Genomic DNA, 17,438 nt, shown 5'->3' on the forward strand with positions numbered 1-17,438 from the left:
AATACATTTTTTTAATATAAAAAATAGTTTTAATTATATATTCTCTATGCAAAAAAAACAAAAAAAAAACGTACGTCATTAGAAAAATACAAAATGACACTGAAATGCATCAATTGAATTTCTTATTATCAGCCCCGTAAGTCCTCCAGCAGCTATACAATTATAAAATGATGTTGCTGAATAGGCGATATTCCCATATGTTTTATTTCTGTCAGTCCAAAATGTTGACCCACACTTAAGAAGGAGGATTCTCGAACCATCTCGTCTGTCACATTGCGTGTGATAAATAATTATATTTGCATCTTCTCCTCCCAATATTGTGGACGTTTTGATGATCAGCATCTATTTTGCATATTAATGAAGACAGACGGAAAAGGGATTGCACGCTTAACAGACGCAATCCGCTTTACACATTATTCGTCGATCAGCTTTGTGTGTGCTATCAGTTTTGCACATGTTTTAGCACATGCAAACCTTTAGTAAATCAGGCCCTTAAAGGCCTACTGAAACCCACTACTACCGACCACGCAGTCTGATAGTTTATATATCAATGATGAAATCTTAACATTGCAACACATGCCAATACGGCCGGGTTATCTTATAAAGTGCAATTTTAAATTTCCCGGGAAACTTCCGCTTGAAAACGTTTATGTATGATGACGTATGCGCGTGACGTCACGACGGCAACGGAAGTATTCGGACCCAATGTGTCACCATACAAACTGCTCTGTTTTCATCGAAAAATTCCACAGTATTCTGGACATCTGTGTTGGTGAATCTTTTGCAATTTGTTTAATGGACAATGGAGACTGCAAAGAAGAAAGTTGTAGGTGCGATCGGTGTATTAGCAGCGGACTACAGCAACACAACCAGGAAGTTGTGTTGTGTTTGAGCTGGATAGCAGACGCACTACCGTGAGTACAGCTTTGGCTTCCAAACATTTGATCGCTTGCCCGTACGCGCGTGTCGCTATGTGCATGTCACGTACGTAACTTTGGGGAAATATATGTTTCTTGCCGACTCTGATGGCGGCCGGGGTGTCGTCGAAAGCTACAACGCCCGCCGCCGCTCCGTAGCTAAGTTAGCTTCAATTGTTAAGCTTCGCCAAGCTGGAAATTATTAACCGTGTATTTACATGTTCATGGTTTAATAGTATTGTTGATCTTCTGTCTATCCTTCCAGTCAGGGTTTTTTTTTATTTTGTTTCTATCTGCATTTGAGCCTGATGCTATCACGTTAGCTCCGTAGCTAAGTTAGCTTCAATTGTTAAGCTTCGCCAAGCTGGAAATTATTAACCGTGTATTTACATGTTCATGGTTTAATAGTATTGTTGATCTTCTGTCTATCCTTCCAGTCAGGGTTTTTTTTAATTTTGTTTCTATCTGCATTTGAGCCTGATGCTATCACGTTAGCTCTGTAGCTAAAAAGCTTCACCGATGTATTGTCGTGGAGATAAAAGTCACTGTTAATGTCCATTTCGCGTTCTCGACTCTCATTTTCAAGAGGATATAGTATCCGAGGTGGTTTAAAATACAAATCCGTGATCCACAATAGAAAAAGGAGAAAGTGTGGAATCCAATGAACCCTTGTACCTAAGTTACGGTCAGAGCGAAAAAAGATACACCCTGCACTGCCTCTCTAGTCCTTCACTCTAACGTTCCTCATCCACGAATCTTTCATCCTCGCTCAAATTAATGGGGTAATCGTCGCTTTCTCGGTCCGAATCTCTCTCGCTCCATTGTAAACAACGGGGAATTGTGAGGAATCCTTCCTCCTGTGACGTCACGCTACTTCCGGTATAGGCAAGGCTTTTTTTTTATCAGCGACCAAAAGTTGCGAACTTTATCGTCGTTGTTCTATACTAAATCCTTTCAGCAAAAATATGGCAATATCGCAAAATTATCAAGTATGACACATAGAATGGATCTGCTATTCCCGTTTAAATAAAACAATTTCATTTCAGTAGGCCTTTAATATTGCGGCTATATGGGACAATTGCTGGGAATGTTGGGTATATTTTAAATAGTAAAGGAATCACTGCCATTAAACCGGAAATAAAATAAGAAAATATTTGATGCATCAAATGTTTTAATCTGTGTTTTTTTTTGCTAATTAAATTATTTAAATGGACAGTGACAATAGCAAATTAAGTTTAATGAATTGTTTGCCTACATTGGGCCTTCAAAAATGTTCAAGTGTCTGAAACTAAATAGCAGAAACCTCGTGATCAAATAACCTAAGAAAAATATGTCAATGTGATATGATAAGCTGGAGTAAAACACATTCCTATCATGTATTGAATTCTTGCGCATCTGCATTAAAATGTGTTGCTGCCTGAGCAATGTTTTAAATCTACCAGACATTTTTTCCTTCTGAGAGTCTGCAGGCATTCTTAACATGTCACATGTGCTGACAGTCAATTTGTCTTATCACAAAAATACTCTGCCATTTGTTGAAATATACTGTGTGTCCTAGTTCCCAATTATCTTGAATGATGATTGGTATTATTCATGGATATGAAGCATTTTAGATTATTTGTGTGGTGTTAAAGATAATTTTATAATGCAAATCAGCAATATATTGCCATAATATATGCCGAGTGACAAACAGCTCGTGTCATTGTGGCCATTGCTGCGTTGCAAGTGACATCATTTCTCGTTTGCTGTCGCCTTGGACTAAGCACCCGGGGGGCAACAAGCGTATTCCGAGCGAGAAGTCAAGTGAAAGCGGAGTGAAAGTGCCACAAACATGCTCTGTTTTCGCCTGTCAAAATCATTCCAATAAGGATTTTGTTAAACGTTATGACAAGAGTTCCTATGATAGTGCATCATAAAGGGAAACACGTTGTTGAAACATCTAAAAAACGCAGAGAAAGAAAGTTGTTGTTCTGAATCTGTTGCCCTCATCAAGTGGAGCCATTTGAAAGATCAAGTACTCAGTGACCACTTTGTGAATGTCTATATGAACTAGAAATAAACTGTAAAACCCGTTTATTAATTTATTTACTTTTCTTATTATCTAAATACTTACATGTGAGCCGTTTTCGACATGGAATAGATTTGTTAGAAATGTTAAACATCTGGAAAACGTCACTAAATGGTATTAATAAACACAAATTTAAAATCTCTCGTCAGCTGCATATCCCATAACAAAGACATACTGTATCTTGACATCGCTAAATATGGTTTGAACCAAACATTGCTGGATTACAGGGAAGCAACTTGTAATCAAACATTATAGCAAAACCTTAACTTCTCAATATGAAAACAAGGCAGCTAGGGAACAACTGCAAAAACTAATCCTGTACAGTATCTTGTATATGTTATAAGCAAATTGCCCAACGACCATCAAAAAGGTTCTTAATAGGGATGCACAATAATTTAGCGGCCGAAAGTTATTGACCAATAATGGCTATATAAGATCAACTAATCTAATAAGTCACTTTAAAATTTATGGAAGCAGTACAAAGCTGCCTGATGACATATGGAGGAGTGGTTTACTATATTTCTACACTGATACCATGTAAATAAACAGACAATATTGGTCACAGTTATTTTACTAAAAAACAAGTAAATTAAATACAAAGCGGTCATATACAAAACAGTATGATTTATAAATTAAAGTGGACCGAATTGTTTATAAAAAGTCAGGCTTTTGGCCGCAACGTCCAACAGTCAGAAACGGTAGAAGATGAATTCACGAGGGTCAGGCGATTCTTTTTGGTCCATTTCAGCTGTAAATTACAATTTTAAGCAACATTAATTTATTTTCACAAAATCTGTTTGCCCCCTCAAGTTGAATCCGGAATTTAGTGCCTTTAGATCACATGGTTTCAACCCAGCCTGGTTCCTGGTACATAACAAAACAGATGGAATCAGTTTACAGCAATGTAATAACCACAAGCTTTATGGATGTGATAAAACTAAAGTATTTTATTTACATCGCTGTCTGCATCGATTAAATATGCTTTGTGTGCTCACACATGCAGCCGAGGTGAGCGCTGTGCTCAAGCTGGATAACACAGTGGTGGGCCAGACAGCCTGGAAGACAGTTGGAGAGCAAGCTTGGGACCAGACCTTCACTGTGGAGCTAGAAAGGGTCAGCACACACAAAGAACACATAAGCATCAAACCTCATTGACATAGTTATTAGAGGATGCCTGTATTTCCTGCATGTACCAGTCAAGGGAGATGGAGATCGCCGTGTACTGGAAGGACTATCGCTCAGTGTGTGCTCTCAAGTACCTGAAGCTGGAAGAGTTCCTGGACAACCAGAAGCACAGAGTTCAGCTGGAGCTGGAACCACAGGGCCTGCTGTTGGCTGAGGTACTACAACTCTGTATATAAAACTATTGAATATGATAACCATCAAATTCAACTGGATTTTCAGGTGACCTTCTTTAACCCAGTTATCGAGAGAGTTCCTCGTCTCCAGAGGCAGAAGAAGATCTTCTCCAAGCAACAAGGTGAGAACCAGACTAGCAACAAACAATATTCAAGTTAATGTTTTGTCATATTGTTTAACTCCTAGACCTAAAAATGTAGACCTAAATACATTTTATGGATTTTAAAGTTAGGCACAGTGATAATGTAAAGCAGTTAATGCTTCACCTATCCCCAAATACACTGATTTTCTTTAGAATATTTGTTTCTAGTTTAACACTCACCTCAGACAGTTTACTCTCACCATGGGAACTAAACATTCAGTATTTTGCCTTTAAACATAACTGAATAGCTTAACATGTTTTATTTTCTCAAGCTGCTGCGCCTCCTCCTTAAAGCCCATCCCACACTTTGAAAACCCCCTTTTACAGTATTAATGATGTAGAATAACATTCATTTAGCTAACGACACCATCAAGTGCAGGGTGTCAAATGCGTTTTCATTGAGGGCCACATTGCAGCTCTGAAGGCAGTTTGTAACAGTAAATGTATATGAATGAATATTATTGTGTAATCACCTCATGATATTATTACACTATTGCTTATGCATTTAATGTAGACTTTTTATGTACACATTGATGGATAACATGCTTTGAAATCATAAGTCTGACCTTTAAATATTTATTTTTATTTTAACCAAAAAATATTTGGAATTTATGTTAATATAATGTTTGTTGCATGATTAGATAATATTAAAGTTAAAACTAGTGCAGTCAATTGATAATTAAAAAAAAAAAAAATCTGAATAATCACACTTTTGAATTTGGATTAATCACAATTAATCACCGGTTATTATTAGTCCCATGCATACTTTAAATAAACTTTTAAAACACCCCAATATTTGGTCACAAATGCGATTTTACTGCCAGAATATCATATAGGAACATTGTTTAAGTGTGTTACTTGAATGCATTACATTGCTCAAAAGTTTCAGCTAAAGCCCCATCTTGAAGCGAAATTTGCCGGCAAGCACACCAGTCAGACTCCTGCCTTTTGAATAACAATCTGCGGTTAAGGAAAAGGAGCATGTACGGTCAAAGTATATCACGTGATTAATCTGCATGATACATGATTAATGTGATAATTCTTTGTGATTAATCACATGAGTTAACTTGTTATTTTTGACAGCCCTAGTTAAAATACATGGAATTGCATCAGTACATTTTTTTTTTTTTCTGTCAAAATTTAAATAACATGTACATTGAGTGAGAAAGGACAAGTGCTTTATTAACGCACATTATTTCCAGGCTTTTGTGGGCCACATGAAACGATGCGGCGGGACAGATCTAGCCCTCGGGTCCTTGTTCTCCAGTCAGACATGGCAGGGTCGCGAGATCAACAGGTGTGATTGACAGGTGTAGCATCTGCAGTAAAGCGGTCGCTGTACCCATTCCATCGTGAACAAGAGAGCTGAGCCGTTAGACAACGTTCTCAATTTATTGGTCGACCTACGTCCTACCCTCACCTACATTATATGGTCATAAGCTTTGGCTATAGTGACTGAAAGCGCAAGACCGTGGCTACGTTTCCTTTACTTCAGAGTACAAAGTAGAAACTAGCTGACAAACATATCAGTGGATAATAAAAATCATAATAAACCATCACTTTTTTTTATGATGGTATTATTATCAGTGCATCTCATGGGAGTTACGTCTCCCCCTGTCTTTAAAAACTATTGAAGCCTCTGTTCCTAAATTTAATCGAGGGTCTGTGAACGCACCACATTTAAAGGTGCGTTCACATAAAGTATCACATTTGAGATGCAAACGTGATACTTGCTGCGACAAATAGATTTTGTTTATATTTCTAACTTCCTTCTATCACTTCATTGTTGTTCCAAAATGGTGGTGCTGTGTGTGAATGCCCAAAGGGGACCTTTGATGACATTATGACGTCCGTGTTGAGTGAAGTGTTCCAAGCTATAGGTTTTCCGCTGTCCAGGTGGAACGAACCAATTCATATGTAGTACTTTCACAGCTATATTACCTTTACATAAGCGGAAAAAAATGATTATTCAGAATAACATGCATTGTCTGTGTGTATTTCCAGGCAAGGCCTTCCTTCGAGCTCGCCAGATGAATGTTGATATCGGGACGTGGGTGAGGCTTCTTCGAAACGCCATTCCCACTGTCAATAACTCTGGAAACTACAGTCCAAACGCTCACAGCCTGCCACTCAACACTGGGTGAGAAAACACTGGCACATTGCAGGCACTGCTACTCAGACACACAACCGGAATGAAAAGCCTCATATCCATATAAACCTGGCAGAACCTGTTTTTCCTTTTGTCCCGACAAAGTTAGATGCATCCAAGGATCCTCTCTCCTTACCCTACCATCTAATTGCCCTCTTGTATTCTTGTCTTTTCCTCTCTGTTCATTTGTGCGTCGTCTGCCACACCATGCTGCTGTGTTCGGTGTCTTGTGTGGCGGCGCTTTTTAGGGACATCTCGATGGAGAAGTTAAGTCTGGATAGCGACTCACCGGTTAAAGGCGATTACAAGAGAGACACAGAAGCACACACCCCGGTGAGAGAAATAGCGCAGATGGAGTGGGAGACATTTCTTTTTGGTTGGGCTCATATAATATAATAGCTGGGCCTCAAATATGCAAAAATATATATTTAAAAGCCAATAATCCACAATGATCCTCATGTTTCAATTTAACAGCCCCTGATGTACTAGGAGCCAAATAACAAGTGCCAAACAACATGCGCGAACTACAAAATTGCGTGTTGCATGTGATCTACTAAGACTGTGTGTACAATGGATGTCTGGTGCAGACCACCCTATTAAAAGGAGGTTTTTGCATGTACTATGCAGCTTTCACCATGGAAACACTCATTTACTACATGTTAATGGTATGCTCCTACCTGGGGCGTTTTGCTATATTTTTAAACATGCAGCAGAAATGTACCACTTTTTATGGGCCTTTTAGAAAAAAAGTCCTGCACTGCATCTACAACGGAACCCACTTTTTGACACTGGGAGATACTGGCACTAATTGTGAGCGTGCGCTGGAATGTTTCAGATGCAAGAAAATGCATATTACAAGAAGTTTTTTTTATATAGATGATACATCGAATCATTAAAAAAAAGCACCAAAACACATCAATTTAATTTGTTTTAATCATTCCCTTAAGTCATCCAGCAGCTATCAAATTATAAAATTAAATTGCTGAATAGGCAACATGACTAATATTTTATTTTTGACAGTCCATAAATGTTGACAAGCATCCGTAGGACGGAGCTGCAGAGGGATCGCCTCTTTTCTCACAGCTATTTCTGCACAACTGTCAGTTTGCACGTCCTTTTCAAACGTACTAAATAAAGAAGCAAAGCAACAGCCGCAGAACAGTTTTAATCTTGTTAAATCACACAGCGTTTGCTAAATTTTTTTATATGCATCTGCCCGTATTGTGGCCGTTCTGATGATCAGTAAATATTCTGCATATTCATGAAGAAAGACACTCTATACTCTAGATTGCGCTCCTTATTTTGCTCACCAAAAGGACGCAATCCTTTGCTAACAAGTTTAGTAGATCAGCTTTGTGTGTGCTATCAATGTTTGCACGTGTTTTAATACTCAAAAACTTTTAGTAGTAGTAGTAGTTTCAAAAAGATAATTAAATCCAACATAGCTGCTTTATTAAACAATGTTTTTTTTATTGTTGGCTAGAAATCTGGTCAAGCCATAAGTAAAATTTAGAAAGCAACTTCAATCCCTTTAGGTTGCAACTACGACAAGGGACAGCTTAATGATCCCTTTAACGATTAAGGAATGTTTCAAATTTGTGGAATGAATTGATCGTGTTCTGAAGTACAGTAATTGAGTGCACGGCTGGGCTTCAACCAGCGAAGGCTCTGTTGACTCACTCAACTAGTTTTGGTTTTAAAGAAGCTACATCCAGGCAGGATTGTTCAGCTCAGTCAGTGCAACACTGGCATGGAAGAAGGAGTTCAGAACAATCAGAGAGAGATCCTGACATCCCATTAAAATATATATGTAAATACCAATTAGGTTATTAAATACCACTTTCGTGGTATATATTCTTTGCCTGCTGATATGGAAGCCCACATTATTATAACATTTATAGACTGTACATTTTTTAAAAAGGTGCCACAAGAGTCCTTGTCTGTGCAGCCCATATTACAACTTTGTGTGTTGCCTTGTCTCTGTTTTGTCTCTGTATGTCCGCCTATGTCTTCTCCTTTGTCGCTCACTCCTGTCACGTCCCCTGCCAGGACCGACTGCCAGGCATCGAGCCCTTTACCCTCTCAGACCTCACCCCAGAGTGCCCTGTCCGAACCCCGTCTGTCAGCAGGTATACACTTGTGTGCAGTAATGCAGTATGTTGTTTGACACTATATGGAGAAACTTGAGGGTTCCACCATATTTGTCACTGCCTTTATGTCCTTCGTAGGGATGTATATCATTATGATTCCTTATGGATACCAGTATTCATCGGTACTCTTATCAGTCTTAATTGGTGTAAATAAAGATGTATATTTTTTTTATACCATTTTTATTAGCACAAGCAGTTGTACACCACCAACATAATGTAACATCTCAGGAAAGTACTTTATCAACACCTGCTTTTTAAAGGAGAACTGCACTTTTTTGGAGTGTTGCCTGTCATTCACAATTATGACAGAACACACGTCCCTTTTTTTTTTAGGATTTTAAAGATGATAAAAAAACACTTCAAGATGCGACTAATTGGAGTCACCGTTGTAGCCTTAAAGGCCCTCTAAAACAACTTCAAAACCCTCCATCCACGTTTTGTATACACACTGCAAGTATATATACAATGTAGTAACAGACGCGTTTATAATAATATGTAATATGTACAATATTTACCGTATTTTGGTAATTTTATTCAATGGCGGGACCGATTTCTTCCGTGCATTGATTTCCGTTTCCACAGCAGCGCACTTCTGACTTCCGGCCTATAAATGTGTTTTCCTACTTCCGGAAACCAAAGCAAGTGTGTTTTAATCATGGCAGACTTGGTAATAGACAATTAATAATTTTTTGGACAAATGAAGATTCACAACCTTATCTTTTTTAAGCTGAATATGCTGAGGATGAACTTCTGCTTATAGAAGCAAGTGTGAAGGAAGAGTGGGACGTACTACTGTACATAGGCTTTCTGGCTAGCAAAGAAAACATGAAATGTGGGTTAATACTTCACAGGTACTGTAATATGATTGTTCATGTTTTTCAATGAGTACAGATCCTATCACAGTGTTATACATTACAAACTCAATCGCCTTTCGTGTTGTCGTAGAAGCTACCTTATCTCTTTCCGTAGTTAACTTTATTGGTTAATACCGAAGCATGCTGATGTGTTACTCAATAGAAAAATAGTTCTTCAGTGTTCGCTCTTACAATAACAATGTAGCTACAGCTTGGTTATTATACAGGTTACTGAACATAAATGAAGTATTCCAAGATGAAGACGGATTTTGAATGCATTTTTAAAGTGAATTAGAGGTAGAATTGATTGCTCCCATTAACTGCATTGCTAGCCACCAAGAACGAGCCAAGTTTTACATGTTAAAACGCAAAAAAAACAAAAAACTTCTGCCTTCTTGTCTCTCATAATGATTGTGAACGATAGGCACAATTCTCCCAAAAAGTGCAGTTCCCCTTTAAGTCTTAAACAAGTCATCTATGCTTGCAGTCCAATGCAGTTGTTATGTCATCATAAGTCCACATGTTTTTTTTTATAGCTAACCTTACTATAGCTGTCTGCTGAGCAACTTTTATTGTACATATACATAAACAATCGATGCTGCCTGCTGGGATTCATTGTGGTCATCTATCATCTACAACCATACATATATTGCTCACTTCGTAAAGGCAGTTTTCATGTTGGCTCTCCTATGCTGGTGTACTTAATGAAGAGGCCGGTGCATGTACATAGAGAATAGCATCCAAAGCATTCAATATGTTATTTCTAATAAAAATGTTTTAAATGAAACTAAACTTGTGCCACAACCATCCGTCCATTTTGTATCTCCAGTAAGCAGAGGAAAGGCCCTCTGTCGCTCCAAGACTTCCGGCTGATTGCTGTGTTAGGCCGAGGCCATTTCGGCAAGGTACTGTTGTTTTATTACAAATGTCGAGAAACGAGAATATGTCTTTAATTGAAATATTATGTGCTTTCTGTCTGCAGGTTTTGTTATGCGAATACAAGAAGACAGGCACCATGTTCGCCATTAAAGCTTTGAAGAAAGGAGATATTATAGCTCGTGATGAAGTCGAAAGGTATTGTTTATGCACTTATTGTTGAGAAAAACATTTTCAACATGAATGCATTTTATTGTATTGTGTAACATAATCTGCAGCTATGCTTTGATTGGCAGTCATCACGATGCGTCCTTTAATCTTCCCCTTTAATTGTTTGTCGTTCCCTTTTTTCCCGTCTAGTCTAATGTGTGAAAAACGCATCTTTGAGATCGTCAACCTGTCGCACCATCCCTTCCTGGTCAACCTCTTTGCGTGCTTCCAGACGGCAGAGCATGTGTGTTTCGTCATGGAGTACACGGCAGGAGGAGACCTGATGATGCACATACACACAGATGTCTTCACCGAGCCTCGAGCTGTGTATGTGTGAAGTTTTGTGAAAGTCGCCAGAATTCTACCGTTAAAAATAATATTGGTATAGATTTTCTATTTACAGTAATTCACTATAAAAACAACAACTGTAGATTGTACCAGAAAAAATGGGCTGCTCAGACGGCAGAATTCTACAGTAAAAAAAACAGTCGGTACTGTTTTTATTATGTACACTATTACACTGCGAAAACCACTGTCAATTTTATGACACAATTCTCACAACTTAGCTGCCGGTTATGGATTCTTTTTACAGTGAATTTCCTAAGGTTAAAATCTATCTATTGCGAATGATATTAAAAGAAATTTAAAAAAAACTAAACAATATACAATAACATAATTATAAATGAGATATACACTACCGTTCAAAAGTTTGGGGTCACATTGAAATGTCCTTATTTTTGAAGGAAAAGCACTGTACTTTTCAATGAAGATAACTTTAAACTAGTCTTAACTTTAAAGAAATACACTCTATACATTGCTAATGTGGTAAATGACTATTCTAGCTGCAAATGTCTGGTTTTTGGTGCAATATCTACATAGGTGTATAGAGGCCCATTTCCAGCAACTATCACTCCAGTGTTCTAATGGTACAATGTGTTTGCTCAGAAGGCTAATTGATGATTAGAAAACCCTTGTGCAATCATGTTCACACATCTGAAAACAGTTTAGCTTGTTACAGAAGCTACAAAACTGACCTTCCTTTGAGCAGATTGAGTTTCTGGAGCATCACATTTGTGGGGTCAATTAAACGCTCAAAATGGCCAGAAAAAGAGAACTTTCATCTGAAACTCGACAGTCTATTCTTGTTCTTAGAAATGAAGGCTATTCCACAAAATTGTTTGGGTGACCCCAAACTTTTGAACGGTCGTGTGTGTATATATATATACACACACGACATATATAAGTAAGTAAGCAACATATATATATATGTGTGTGTGTGTGTGTGTGTTTTAATTATATTTCTTTATTTTCATTGTAAATAAATACAACAAAATTTAAAGCATGAAGTGAAACGGGACCTATAGGAAGTGTATAAAATGAAAAAAATTAAGAAATTAAATTATATTTCATTCATACTTCACACCACATTATATAAAACTGTATTTAAAAAAATGTCTTATCTTAAAGGCGCACACTAGAGGCAGAAAACCACACTAATGTTGACTTTTTTTTTTTTAAGTTTGCAACATTTCAAGTGACCTGTTTGTATGAAAGCTACCAGCAGATACAGTATATTTTAAAAATATCCATGTCACTGAGGATTATATTGAAGTTCAGGTTACTAATCTTGTGGGTTTTCCTTTTTTAAATTCAGGTTTTATGCTGCTTGTGTAGTTCTTGGACTTCAGTTCCTCCACGATCATAAGATTGTGTACAGGTGAGTGGTTGCTGGACTGATCAGACCGAACAGACTCATGTATCAGATATCAATGGCTCATGTGGCAAATGTATGTTTTGTCGTGGATAAAAAGATGAATAATCACATGCTACCAATGATAAAACACAAGATGCATTGAGTTGAGCATTGTAATCCTGTGTATTCATCATATTTCGCACATGCTATGTTCCAGAGATCTAAAGCTCGACAACCTTCTGCTCGACACAGATGGTTACGTGAAGATTGCTGACTTTGGATTGTGTAAAGAAGGTGAATATTGAGCGCTAACAGATGGCGTCCATGTTGGATCTGGGTCACATGTGGTGACATCCTTTCTCTGGCATACAGGCATGGGCTTTGGGGACCGCACCAGCACCTTCTGTGGAACGCCAGAGTTTTTGGCCCCTGAGGTCCTAACGGATACATCCTATACCAGGGCAGTAGACTGGTGGGGCCTTGGCGTACTTATCTATGAGATGTTGGTGGGAGAGGTGAGAATCCTCCACACACACACACAAGCTGCTAAACCATATGACAAGGCATTTGGCGTCATTTTAATAAAACAATGCAATATCTTATGGATAACATGTTGCTCAATGCATGTGTCTGTAGTCACCTTTCCCTGGGGATGATGAAGAGGAGGTGTTTGACAGCATTGTGAATGATGAAGTCCGCTACCCGCGATTCCTCTCAACTGAGGCCATTGGTATCATGAGACGGGTGAGATTACACACACATATGGTTACTCACACTACCTCACAAGCGCTAATGAAATATGTATCTTCTGTGTCTTTGTGTGTAATGGTGAGCAGCTGCTGAGGAGAAACCCAGAGAGGCGATTGGGCTCTGGCGAGAAGGATGCAGAGGAGGTGAAGAAGCAGCCATTTTTCAGAGTAAGAAACCTGCCTATTTCTGTTTCTATTTTATTTAAAGAAATAACAAATGAACAAACAATAACACTCAGTAGTGCGCATAACTCAGCAAAGGCTTGCTAGCTTTGACGACTTAAAGGGGAACTGCACTTTTTTTTGGAATTTTGCCTATCGTTCACAATACTTATGAGAGACAAGAAGACAAAAGGTTTTTGGGTATTTTTGCATTTTGACATGTAGAAATTGGCTTGGTCTTAGTGGCTAGCAATGCAGCTAATGGGAGCAATCAATTCTACCTATAAAACACTTAAAAAATGCATTAAAAAACTGTCAACAATACTTAATTTACGTTCCGTAACCTGTATAATAGGCAGCACGGTCGAACAGGGGTTAGTGCGTGTACCTCACGATAAGAAGGTCCTGGGTTCGATCTTCGGGTTCGGATCTTTCTGTGTGGAGTTTGCATGTTCTCCCCGTGACTGCGTGGGTTCCCTCCGGGTACTCCACCTTCCTCCCACCTCCAATGACATGCGCCTGGGGATAGGTTGATTGGCAACACTAGTGTGTGAATGTTGTCTGTCTATCTGTGTTGGCCCTGCGATGAGGTGGCGACTTGTCCAGGGTGTACCCTGCCTTCCGCCCGAATGCAGCTGACATAGGCTCCAGTCACCCCCGTTACCCGAGAGGGACAAGCAGTAGAAAATGGATGGAACCTGTATAATAACCAAGCTGTAGCGATTGTTATTGTAAAACTCATTTTCTAGCGTAGTAACACATTGCTAGGCTAGCCGTAAAAGCTAACTATGCTAGCTTCCACAACAGCACGAAACGCATTAGAGTTTGTACTACACATCACAATGCTTTAGGACACCAATCTGTACTGACTGAAAAACATGAATAATCATATTACAGTGTCTGTAAAGTGTTAGCCAACATTCCAAGTTCTGTTTGTACACAGCTAGCCACACAGTGTATGTACTGTAGTTGTACTAACACGCACAATGTGCTGCGTGTATCAATAACAATATTAAAGTGATTCACTCGATGGACAGATGTCTGTTTGGTCCAGCTGGCCGGGGAATTTTTTTCCGATTTATTTGGGTAAGCACTTCATTTATGTCAAAATAGCTCTGCTTCAAATTCCACATTTATATTGTCAAAATCACTTTCACCTCACTCTCTTGGCTTCCATCTGCTCCAATGTCTCACCCTTCCTTTGTGTTCTCTTCTTTAAGCAGTAGTTCATCCTCAGTATGTTCAGCTTCAAAAAGATAAGGTTGTGAATCCTCATTTATCCAAAAATAGTCGTCTTCGTTGTCTATTACCAAGTCTGCCATGATTACAACACACTTGCGTTTGTTTCCGGAAGTGGGAACACACATTTGTTGCCAGAAGTCGGACGTGCGCTGCTATGGAAATGGAAATCAATGCGCAGAGAAAGTCAGTCCCGATGATTGATCCATCAATATATATATGTATATATATATATATATATATATATATATATATATATATATATATGTATATTATATATGTGTGTATATACACATTATATATGTGTGTATATGTATGAATGTATGCATGCATGTTCAAAATAAATACAAACTCAACTAATAATACAATTTCCACTCATAACAAAAAGCTGACACTACTTTTTAATATATAATGTCTGTTTGTAACATATTAGTGTTTTTTTTATTTTCATAAAAAATTATTTAGACTTAGTTTCAAATTTTGCATTTAATTTTATGCTTTTTTTCCCCATTACATTGCATCGTTTTGCTCTTTTTTTCTTACATTTTTGCTGTTGTTTTTCAACCACAAGTTGCGGGTCAACAAATCCCGAGCTGCGGGGCCGCACATTGGACACCTCTGCTCTACACTTTTTCGTATTATATCTTGAATGAAGTTGTTGCTGTTTTTCCAGAACGTGGACTGGGAAGCGCTGCTCCAAAGGAAGGCGCCGCCTCCCTTCGTCCCCTCCATCGGCGGTAAGGAGGACGTCAGTAACTTTGACGAGGAGTTCACCACAGAGCAGCCTGCGCTCACGCCTCCACGAGAGCCTCGCGTGCTCACACGCAAGGACCAGGACAGCTTCCTGGACTTTGACTACGTCTCTGACCTCTGCTAGTAGTGGGCTTTTTCCTCTTTTTGGCTCTGCCGGGAATGTTACGTACTGAAATGCCTCACAAACGATTTTGTGTGCGCACCACGGTCCCGTATGATTGTTTAATTACACTGTGAATGAATGTGGAAGACACTGAAGTTAGTTTTCTGTGTTTGCATGCTTTTAAAAGATGCAGACTGAAGGATAATCTGGTAAATTATTGGAGGGACAGTTTGGTGAGAGGAGCTCGCCGTCTCTGTACTGTCGACGGTTGGAGGCCGCTCACTGCCTCTTGTATCGATGCCTTATATTTGTACTCTTATCAGACCCATGGACAAAAACAATGTTTTTATGTTGTAACTTTGCATAGAGCAGCCGGAAGAGTGACAAGTCAAGAGCTGCACACATACTCTCCACTGTTCTTTTTAAAGAAAGAAAAGATGACCTGCAGAGTGAATTACTCTCATGATGCTGATTTGACACAGAGTTGGAGTTGACCACAGGGTAAACGACCACTGTTTTACATCACGGCAATTGCTTCTTATTTATGCTGTGTGGATTTTGACAATGTGACAGTTTTACAGCAGTACTTTACAAACCAGACTTTCGACAGTCGCAACCCCGCACAGTTGGATACATTACGATTGCAATACATAAAGTGTGCGCTGTTAGTTCATACAACGCACACACACACCACAAATATCAGCACAACAGCTCTGTGGTCTGTAAGTATTGTTTTTGTTTTGTCATTAAAAAAAAAACACTTGAGACTTGGACGGACATCATCCACGTGCTGCTTGAAAGTGACGTCATTCCACTCGTAGAAATTTTTTTTATTTGCGAACTTTATAAAAATGCAGTACTGCAGTTTGCATAAAACCAGTAAAAACTAAAACTAATGTTTAATAGAGGTTGGAACAATTTTGAGTGCATCATATATTTTTAGAAAAAGCACAAAAGCTAGACCAACAAAGTAGTTTGAACTACAGATGTCCGATAATGGCTTTTTTGCCGATATCCGATATTCTGATATTGTCCATCTCTTAATTACCGATTCCGATATCAACCGATACCGATATATACAGTCGTGGAATTAACACAGACATTATTATACCTAATTTTGTTGTGATGCCCCGCTGGATGCATTAAACAATGTAACAAGGTTTTCCAAAATAAATCAACTCAAGTTATGGAAAAAAATGCCAACATGGCACTGCCATATTTATTATCGAAGTCACAAAGTGCATTATTTTTTTTAACATGCCTCAAAACAGCAGCTTGGAATTTGGGACATGAGGAGGTTGAGGTGGGCGAGGTTGGGGGGTGGGGGGGGGGTGGTAGGCGGTAGCGGGGGTGTATAATTGTAGCGTCCCGGAAGAGTTAGTGCTGCAAGGGATTCTGGGTATTCGTTCTGTTGTGTTTATGTTGTGGTACGGTGCGGATGTTCTCCCGAAATGTGTTTGTCATTCTTGTTTGGTGTGGGTTCACAGTGTGGCGCATATTTGTAACAGTGTTAAAGTTGTTTATACGGACACCCTCAGTGTGACCTGTATGGCTGTGGACCAAGTATGCGTTGCATTCACTTGTGTGTGTGAAAAGCCGTAGATATTATGTGATTGGGCCGGCACGCAAAGGCAGTGCCTTTAAGGTTTATTGGCGCTCTGTACTTCTCCCTACGTCCGTGTACCACTCCGTACAGCGCCGTTTTAAAAAGTCATACATTTTACTTTTTGAAACCGATGCCGATAATTTCCGATATTACATTTTAAAGCATTTATCGGCCGATAATATCGGCAGTCCGACATTATCGGACATCTCTAGTTTGAACAATGACTTGTAACCACTGCAAAGTCTGATATCTGTCCCTGGTACGCCTAAAAGTCTGGATAACTTGTGCAAAATGATAAAACTTTAAACAAGTGACAATTGTTGATGATAATAGAATCCATGGGGTGGTTTGAGAGGCAGCAGGTGTTCCAGTATTGGTGTCTTTTTGTTCTTGCTTGAAGCATAGACG

General features: G+C 38.9%; 1 protein-coding gene across 3 annotated transcripts in view; it reads left to right on the forward strand.

Annotated features, from left to right (window-relative positions):
- pkn1a (protein kinase N1a) overlaps positions 1 to 16,693 on the forward strand; it is an 88,302-nt gene extending 71,609 nt beyond the window's left edge. The window contains exons 9-23 of one of the 3 annotated variants that reach the window (XM_062027045.1): positions 3,989 to 4,098; positions 4,182 to 4,325; positions 4,390 to 4,465; positions 6,491 to 6,626; positions 6,884 to 6,968; positions 8,685 to 8,764; positions 10,469 to 10,544; positions 10,622 to 10,713; positions 10,876 to 11,052; positions 12,380 to 12,442; positions 12,636 to 12,712; positions 12,791 to 12,933; positions 13,055 to 13,162; positions 13,255 to 13,335; positions 15,242 to 16,247. In XM_062027045.1, the coding sequence (XP_061883029.1) occupies positions 3,989 to 4,098; positions 4,182 to 4,325; positions 4,390 to 4,465; positions 6,491 to 6,626; positions 6,884 to 6,968; positions 8,685 to 8,764; positions 10,469 to 10,544; positions 10,622 to 10,713; positions 10,876 to 11,052; positions 12,380 to 12,442; positions 12,636 to 12,712; positions 12,791 to 12,933; positions 13,055 to 13,162; positions 13,255 to 13,335; positions 15,242 to 15,445 (1,652 nt within the window). In that variant the 3' untranslated portion in view covers positions 15,446 to 16,247. Of the gene's footprint in view, positions 1 to 3,988; positions 4,099 to 4,181; positions 4,326 to 4,389; positions 4,466 to 6,490; positions 6,627 to 6,883; positions 6,969 to 8,684; positions 8,765 to 10,468; positions 10,545 to 10,621; positions 10,714 to 10,875; positions 11,053 to 12,379; positions 12,443 to 12,635; positions 12,713 to 12,790; positions 12,934 to 13,054; positions 13,163 to 13,254; positions 13,336 to 15,241 lie in introns of all 3 variants that reach the window. The other 2 variants (XM_062027044.1, XM_062027046.1) reach the window with 2 other exon arrangements.
- Positions 16,694 to 17,438: the final 745 nt, after the last annotated feature.

The sequence above is a fragment of the Entelurus aequoreus genome, linkage group LG18 (assembly GCF_033978785.1).
Source record: "Entelurus aequoreus isolate RoL-2023_Sb linkage group LG18, RoL_Eaeq_v1.1, whole genome shotgun sequence".
NCBI classification, from domain to species: domain Eukaryota; kingdom Metazoa; phylum Chordata; class Actinopteri; order Syngnathiformes; family Syngnathidae; genus Entelurus; species Entelurus aequoreus.